This window comes from Lycium barbarum, chromosome 7, assembly GCF_019175385.1.
Source record: "Lycium barbarum isolate Lr01 chromosome 7, ASM1917538v2, whole genome shotgun sequence".
Classification (NCBI taxonomy): Eukaryota; Viridiplantae; Streptophyta; class Magnoliopsida; order Solanales; family Solanaceae; genus Lycium; species Lycium barbarum.
Genome location: NC_083343.1, coordinates 120540949 through 120550509, shown reverse-complemented (window position 1 = coordinate 120550509; position 9561 = coordinate 120540949). Strand labels below are relative to the sequence as shown.

The following is a 9561-nucleotide window of genomic DNA, read 5'->3' as shown; positions in this document are numbered from 1 at the left end:
AAATTTAGTTATCGGCTTTTGATTTCAATAATTCTGTAATATGAAGCAGGATATGGTTTGATTTAAATAAAAATGTCAATCGTGGTATGAATATTAATAATTGTTATGTGTCTATTTGAATACTGTTAATTTTATCTTAATTGATCACATTATTTTATATGTATAAGACAAGACAAAAAAAATTCAGAAATATTTGGAACAGTTTGTTTGTAAACGATATCTGGATGACGAAAGATATGTCGCATCTAATGCATGAAAATTAAATATGAAAAATCATGACGAAGATGTAAAAAGATTAGATAAACATTAAAATGAATTATTTGTTATAATATTATACTTGCGCTGCAGTTACTAGGATCATCACCTTAATTAATTTTTTCCCCTTTTTTTTCATTTTTTATTTTTTATTAGCCCAAACCGTGGTGGATGGGCACTCACCTTAATTAATTTGATAAGAAACAAACGGAAATCTGCTAACAATATCAAATTTACTTGATAAGCATGTAAATTAAGTATTCCTACCACAAATTATCATTATTACTTTTTTGCACGTGTACACTATGAAATTGAAGATGATCCACTAGCCATGCTACGGAAATTATATATTAATTGAATTTTTGTACAATTCTACAAAATACTACTTTTATTCGAAAATAACTTCTTGATATATATATAACAATAAAGAAGGAGGCTACATTTTCTTGAAGAGAACACAGAAACTTTAAAACATGAAACATGATTTGCAACCATCATCTTCATAACGTGAATATTTGATAGATTAGAAAAATAGTATTGTACTAACATTACATTGTTGTACAAAGTTTATCTTTATCTTCAACACAATGTTAACAATAAGCATATGACAATACATAGTGGTAAGTGAAACGTAAATTTTAATCGAGTGAGAAAACGTAATACCCACTCAACTGATTGTGGACAATTTCAAACTATAACAGAGATTGAAGGAAAACAATATTACTAAGGAAACATATCTTTATACCCAACTTTAAACTTTGATTATTGTTTGTATTCACAGATTCATATGAGATCCAATCATCTTAACTTCGACAAATAAGTCACTATACGATGATCTACATTGATAATTCACACTCTTGTATTTTAGTCTTTCATATAAAATTATTTACTCAATTTTTTTTTTATCTAATATTGATATTATTATATAAATGATATATTACATAACTTGACATACACATGCAACATGCCGAAAAACTAGTTTCCTTATAATTATAAGGAGTTCAACTCTAATTGACGATTTAAGGAAGAATTACAAAACAAAAGGATATATGGAGCTGACACAACGTCAAAGGTGTGGAACAATGTAAGGGAGAAATAAAATTTACTATACCAAATTAACAGAAAATGTACAACCCGTCAACTAATAACCCATCAACTAATCCTCTCATACTAATTGAAATCCAGCAAAGTTTTAGAGCAAATATATTGTTTCCAAATTCATTCACCAAATTGGCCAAGAAATGAAAATAAAGTCCAGCATATTAGCATCACTTACTACGTTCATCACAAAATATTTCTAAATCTCAATACATCCAATGTCAAATAGCTGCCACAAAATATAAGCCAGAAACACAATATGTACTCCAGCTATACCTTCGTAATTCCAAATACCCCGATACTTTCATTACAATCACCCTATGATAGTAGAGGCGGAGTCAGGATTTGAAGCTTGCGGGTTCGAGATTCTAATTCGTTTAAGTTACTGGGTTCTAAAGGAACAATCTATACATATTCAATGAATTTTTCCAAACACATACATGATTGAACCAAAGCTACTAGGTTCGGCCGAACCCTCAAATTGTATGTTGGCTCCGCCTCCGGATACTCCAACCGCCCCATAAATTGGTTATTCCTAAATTAGTTTATTATTTTGAGGTTGGAATGCCTGATGCAAAAAGATTTTAGCCTTCTTAATCCTTCTTCGAGAAAAGATGAGTCAACTGCAAATGTGACTCGGAGCCAATTCTTCAATCCCACAGCAGTTCCTGAAAAAAAAAAAATTAATGTTACAATTTGTGTAAGACATAATAAATCCAGGCTACTTGTCTAAGTTTTTACATAATGGAGGACAACTTGATTCATCAAGTACAATTAGTTTACACCACATTTAGTACAAGTCCGTTCTTATTACTCCATTTATTCCGTTTTATATAACACTCTTTTTATTTTGTTTTGTTACGATAACTCTAAGAATGATAAAATTTAAATTTGTATTTTACTTTAAATAACATGCTTAGTCATGACGGCCAAGTTATAAGGGTACTTTTGGTATACATCAAAACTTTCTCTTTCTTCTTAAATTTCGTGTTCAATCCAACGAATTTATATTAGAAAATGGAAGATGACAAAAATGGTCACTTATGTTTGTGGGTAGGTTCAAAATGACCCGTTAACAATACTCGTAAGCATTTTTGATCATTAAAGTTTGCCAAAAGTGAGCATTTTCGACCTCCGTCAAATATTTAATAAACTCTAGTTATTAGGTTTAACAAGCACTACACCCAAAAGAATGAATTAATGTATATTCTCATTTGGAGGTGCAGTTTTACAATTTTTATTATTATTTTTTTATCTATTTTTAAAGTCTGGTACAGGATTTAACGTGAACTCACACTCTTTCCATTTGATTCATTATACATAAAACTATTACTACTACTTTTCTATAGAGAAACTTGTAACTTTAAACTTCGAATGTTACCATTAATAGCTCTTATAGTCATATATATAAATGTCATGGCATGTTGAGGAGCTTAAATTCTAGAGGTACTTTTAATACGTCCCAAAATTTTCTTTCTTAAAACTCCGTGTTCAACCCAAACTTCTTACTTTGTCAATTCTTTCATATTGGTCACATTCACATAAACAAAACAAATATATTCTGAATTGGTGTGCTTACCAGGAAGCAAAATGACAGATTCCTCCTTGGCAAGCTTAAAGCAGAAGTCAACATCGTCACTTATATCTTGGAGGAGGGCTGAATCGAGCTTCACCTTCATAGAGAAAATAAAAATTAAAAAGTACTAGAAGGACCAAAAAGAAAAAAGGAGGGACAAAAGTGTGTGAAACTAGAAGTTTTGGGGAAGTTAGAGAGTTACCATAACAACCATTGATCCTTGTGGTTTATAAGGGCAACTGATGCATGGAATATCCAATATCTTTTCATAACATATATCTGAATTCTTCTTAAGCATTTTGAGTGTATTCCTGAAGAAATCCTCTTTCGTGCTTTCAATAATTTTTGGGACCGCTGCCTACAAAATGAAAATGATTTTTTTTTTTTAAAGAAAGAGTTAAGTTATAACGTAAAAAAAAATACATTACATTAGAGATCAATTACATGTGATTACCTTATAAGATGATTGTATTCTATTAATATGTTTACATTGTCAACACATAAAACTTAAACTCAATTAATAAGAATTTAAGCTATGTATACTGTCAATGTATGTATATTTTACACTATCAATATAATTTAACAACCTAGAGTTTAACTTATATACACAACTATTGTAAGTAATTTCTTACTCGATCTAGTCATTCAAAAGATATTTGCACGTATCTTTCCACGAAAGTGGGATTTATAATCTTGAAAATAGGGTACATAGGTTACTTGCTACTATAATTAAATATCTTTTTTTTTTCATCTACTATAAGTAAATATCTAATGGATAGAAATAGCGTCCACTGGCCACTTTTTAGTCCTATCTTTGAAAATTAACCATTGTTATGGAGTTTCAAATTCAATAAGTAAAACTCCAGGTCATTATCATAAAATTTCACTGTGGATTTTGAAACTATATGACAGTGGCTAGGGGTGTCAAATGGGTGGATTTGGTTGGATTTGGTTTGGTTATAAATGGTTTGAACAAAAATGGGTTGGGTTTCAAACCGTCCACTGTCCGTGGCTATTCTTCAATCACAAAGATTAAGCTGTTCGTGAATTTTCCCATTCGATAGTGTAATGTTATGTTTACAAAATGTTGTTAATATTTATATTATCTGATTGTGTAAATACTATTTGTATTGTCACGACTTCATTAGTCTAAAGATAAATGTTCAATTTAGAGCTATAAAAAAGAGGCTAAAATTATATATAGGCTACGAACCTGTATGAAAGTTGCAGGACCTCCACATATGTCGCAATACTTCTTAATACGTTCAACAATCTGAGAGATGAAATAAAGACTTGTGTTAATTAATATCGCATATTAATTCAATAGTGCGATAAATCTTTTGGTCTGCATTTTGTTTTATGGTTGCAAAGTAAAAGAGATATTTAGTACCTCTATGTCCCAATTTATGTGGCACGTTTCACATTTCGAGATTTAAATTTTTTATTTTTGACCATGAAGTTGGACATAAAAAATTTAAATTTATTGAAATAAAATTAATATATTTGGAAAATGGAGACTATTTAAAAATTACTAACACAATAATTGACAAATTAAAATATTTTAAGGCATGTGAAAAAATCGGATAGAGGGAGTAATAAATTAAAAATTACCTTTGGGGATTTGAAGATGCAATTAGGATCGTTAATGACAAACCAACCAAGTCTCCAACCAGGAATTAACCATCTCTTAGACAAAGAACCGAGAGTTAATATTGGTGCTATTGAACTAAATAATCCCATTGATATGAAAGGATTTTCTCCAAAAGCAAGGTGTCCGTAAACTTCATCTGCTATGATTAGTGTTTTCACTCTCTTTGCTGTTTCTGCTATCTGATCATTAAAATTTAAACATTTCAAATTGATTAGTGATCCCTTAATTACTCTGAATATAAAATATAATAAGTGATGAAGTTAGTTAAAAGATAATTACATGTAATCAATTATAATCTGTGCAAAAAATACGATAGGCCACCTACTATAACAGATTGAAATATACTGATAAGGTAAAAATTGTTGACATGTGTATATAGGTTAAATCTTCTACTATTTAATATTCTGTAATATATATATATATATATATGAAATAGGACACTATATAAAGAATATGGTTGAAAACGTGAATGAAGAACTCAAAATTGAAAGCATGAAGAAAGTGAAACGCTTTCCCACAAATTACATTTTCTTCCTCTCCTTTGTAAGATTGCTATGAAATTGTACGTAAATAGCTTTAGTGAATATGATAAGCTTTTAAATTTCTGCACTAAACATATAAGGAATAAATTTGTCTAGGAAAGCAAGAGTTCTCAATACTAAAATATAGCACTTTTTCAATTTCACCCTCACTACTAATATAGTCAATATTTACTCATTTTAGGAAGAGGTGAGTCTAACTTAGTTAAACATTTTCTAAATAATTAATGCTATTAAACGATTTTATTAACGTCTGTATCAAGATTAAAAGGATCGAAGGAAGTAACGAGAATCACCTTTTCCAAATGCTCGTAGGAATAGACATTCCCACAAGGATTTCCAGGATTTATAACGACAATTGCAACAGTATTTTGGTCAGCCAAATCTTCAATTGCCTGCAAATCAACTTGCCAATTTTTCTCAGGGACAAGATCATAGTACCTAATTTCAACATTTCTAAAAGCAGCACAAAGTGCATATGTTGGGAAGCCAGGTCTTGGTAGCAAAATATTAGAATTAGGTTTTGCAAGAATAGACACTGCTATTTCTATAGCTTGTGTGCAACCAGCAGTAACATATACATCTTCTGGTGATAAATCATATGGAAGATCTCTGGACAAGTAGTTTGCAATCGCCCTGTTCATTTCACCAGTATAATGCATGTCAGTGTATATAACTTAAATTTTTATAAATCAGCAATTTTCATTCATGCATGCACGAACATAGGAGCTACAATTCAATTGTTTAGTATTTACTTACTCCCTATATCTCAATTTATGTGAAACTGTTGGGAGTACGAGGGTCAAAACACTTAATCTTGATCATAAATTCAGGTACAGATTCTTCAAATATTTTAGAATAAAATACATATTTGAAACCTACACCAAAAGTACTACAAGTCAAAATAGCTAATGATTCAAAATATTTTTAAGAAATAAGAAAATTTGTTCAAAGAAATAATTGTTTGACTCCTCAAATAATAACACCTTTACATAAATTGGGACGGAGGCATATGCGAATCTAGCATTTTAAGAGGATGAGTTCACCATTTTATAGTGACATAAAAAAAGACGCAAAAATGCATCTAGTAGGGGTTCGATCCCGCGACCATAAGGGATTAAAGCCAACACTCAACGAGTGCTCCACTCGATCTTGTTTGACCATGTGTTCCTTCAGTTAATATTAGATATATTTTACGAATTACATACATAATATACCGAGTTTAGTCGGGTGACTATGGGTTCACGTGACTCAATTTTTCTACATAAATTCGCCCCTGGACGAAGGGAATATTAAATTTTCAAGTTACTTGAAACAAGTAAATCACATTATATTGGATTATATCCATGTATAGGAAAATCATATACTTATATAATGAGCGCTTAACTTTTATATATGCCAGGATAGTCAGGTTACTTAGAAGATAATTACAAATAGCTGTTCATAACGAATGATATTAGCCAGTAACTTAAGAAATAAAATAGACAACTTGATGTAACATGTTCAATTAGAGAGATAATATAACATTACTTTCTAGCAGTGGGAAGACCACTAGTAGGAGCATAGCCATTGAACTTGTCAAGAAGAAGGCTCTCAACAACAGCTTCCTTAGCAGCATCAGTTGTGTGAAAGCAAGAATGAGCTGTTGGGTCTCCTATTCCTAATGAGATCACTTCCCTCTTACCTTCACCTGTCAGAAAAATATCAGTGGTTGAGTCAGAATTTTCATTAAGTAAATTCACAATATAAAAAAAGAAACACATGTCTAAGCAAAAGGGAATTCAACATATAGTATATATACATTAAAGGAAATCTAACCTATCTACACATGCAATTTTTTGACAAAGGTGGGTCAATTGACTCTCCTTAGTCAAGGGTAGCTTCATGCCTGCTTAAAACACTTCGCTAAAATCAATATTTGCCCCATCTAGGCTCTACTTCCTTCACGAGATTGCTATATATGAGATTGAATGGAAATAGTATTATAAATGGATATATGACATTTTCAAAAATTTCCAGACTACAGTGAAAAAATTCTATCTAGAAAAGCAGGAAAGTAATTTAATTATTTTTAACTGCAGAATTTGAAGACGAAAAAGAGTTTTTGCTGTTATTGTTGAGGAAACCATAGAATCAACGTATTTGATAAGAGTTTAAGTTATATACATCGGCAGTTCAAATATTTTTTACGTCATTAGCTCATGTCTATTTTAGAAGGTAACATATCCTATTCTAAAGAGGGAAAAGGGTCAAATACCCCTAAACTATTGAAAATGAGTTAATTTTACCCTCTGTTACAGTTTTGGCTCAAACATGCCCTTGCCATTACATTTTTTACTCAAAAATGCCCTCGCCATTATGCTTTTAGATAAAAATTGCCCTCCAACAAGCCATATAGCTCAAGATACCCTTCATACTAACGGTTACTGCAAAAAAAAGAAAAAATGAGCCAATTTTGTCCTTGAATTATTCAAAATGGGGCACGTTTTGCCTTCCATTTAAAGTTCGGGACTAGTGCTATTAATTGTAAAGACTTGAGCAAAAACTTAAATTGGAGATTATGTGATTACTTTGACTATTTAAACTATAATTTGTATACAATGTCAATTTTATGTTTTATATAAGTCTAATTACCAACTTTATATGAGAGAGAGTAGCTAGATTGGCTTCGAAAAATTTGTGGTTTAATCCATCAACTATTAATAAATGTCAATTGTGGTCTTTGTAGTTTTAATTAGTTGAGCATAGTTAAGTGTATACAACATCCTATCTAGTTCTGAATTACCCTCTCTATAGCTATTGGACCTTCTCTTTTGGACCATATTCAAATGGCATCTATAAGGCATAAACAGAGGAAGAACAATTTTTTCATAAGAGGATGAATTTCACTTTCGGGCAGAAAGAAGAGCTATTTTGCATTAATCTCATTGGAGTGTTTTCTATACAAATTAATAACTCCATAGTTTTATTTGGGACTCTATGTTCCCCATGCTTTGTAAGTGAGGTTGAGACATCCCCTCTAACTATAATTTTGGTGATATGCTAAGGTAACGCCACCATACGACGGAAAAGTTTTTTTTTTAAAAAAAAAAAAACGCTCCTCACACGCACAAATTCGTGTTATTGTTTATACTTGAACAAAATTTCAACTTTACCTCCATCAATGTTGTCCGTCAACAAATTTTGAACTTGACATACATCAATGTTGTCCATCAACAAGCCAAGAATCCCTTTGATAGAAGTATTTGTAAGTGTTTCGACCTCGTTTGTGTAATTTTCACCAAAAGAAATATTTGTTTGGCTTCCCATATTCTCCATATTTAATTTTCACTTGTCCAAATTGAAAAAAGGAATCAAGACGACAAGGCAAATGAAAAAGCCAAAGAACTCAAAAGAGAGAGAGAGAGAGTGTGTGTGGTGCAATATAATGCAGTCTTAGAATTATCCTAAGTATATTAACACTTGTTTAAAAAGGATTCTTCTCAATTTTCTACTAAGTAGTAGAACTAAATTTTAAGTGAGTCAATTAAAAGGAACTAATTTGGAGGAGCACATTTATAGGGGTTGGAAAAGGCAAATTAGTTTGACTTAGAATTTAAAACCATATGTTTACCATGGTGAGCGGATCTGCTCCAGTACAATAGCATTCGGTAAGGATAAATTTACTATTTGATTTTTGCCACGTGTCCAAGAAAAAAAAAGTAGCTCAGATCATTTTACTGAGAGATAAAAAATATAGGACAATTTTACCAAAACAAAGGGAAAGGAAAGCTAGCACAACTAACGGCAATAGTATAATATCTCCTGCTAATTACTCACTCCGTCCCGATTTATGCGTCGGCTTTTGGATTTCGAGAATCCAATGAATTTTTCTTTGACTGCAATCTTTTCAGTTGCCTTCTAAGTATTTTAAATTATCAACTATTGTGACTTATAATGCTTTTTAGTAGTTTTCAAATATGTAAAGTTTATTGTAAAAAATTTAAAGATTTCATGTCCGAATTTATGATCAAAATTAAAAAGTTTGACTCTCGAAATCCGATAGGTAGGGAATAGTAAGTACCTCCAACGTTTAAAAGACAAAAACCTCTATGATGTCAGAATAGCTTCTTATATGAGAAAAGGGCAAAGGAACAAATTTGCCCCTGAACTCGATGGAATAGAATAGATTTGCCCTTCATTAATAAGTGGGATCAAATATGTCCTTGCCGTTACTCATGTAGACTAAATTTATCCTTAGTTTCAAATGGCAGATGCTTAGCACCCGATGATGCCACATGTCTCGCAATTGAGAATTATTTTTTTCAAAAACGGATGGCAAATTTGAATCTTTCGCATAGTTCAAGGGAAAATTTGACTCTTCTTCCTAATTTTCAGTTTTTAAACTTTTTGTTTGTTCCTTCTTTCTCTCTCCCCGGCACCGCCCCTACCACCAATCCCCT

The 9561-nt window shown here is 31.3% G+C and overlaps 1 protein-coding gene across 2 annotated transcripts; it reads right to left on the bottom strand.

Moving 5' to 3' along the window:
• Positions 1-1530: 1530 nt before the first annotated feature.
• On the bottom strand, positions 1531-8493 carry LOC132602514 (probable aminotransferase TAT2). 2 transcript variants are annotated; one of them, XM_060315345.1, is made up of 9 exons: positions 8309-8493; positions 8216-8219; positions 6650-6803; positions 5416-5755; positions 4541-4759; positions 4143-4202; positions 3132-3287; positions 2933-3026; positions 1531-2021 (listed from the first exon to the last, which is right to left on the bottom strand). In XM_060315345.1, the coding sequence occupies exons 1-9, from the start codon at positions 8435-8437 to the stop codon at positions 1894-1896; spliced, it is 1284 nt and encodes a 427-aa protein (XP_060171328.1). In that variant the 5' UTR covers positions 8438-8493; the 3' UTR covers positions 1531-1893. The 2 variants fall into 2 exon arrangements, with proteins under 2 accessions (XP_060171328.1, XP_060171329.1); XM_060315346.1 differs by lacking the exon at positions 8216-8219 and having other exon boundaries at positions 6650-6809; positions 8314-8493.
• Between the last annotated feature and the right edge of the window lie 1068 nt (positions 8494-9561).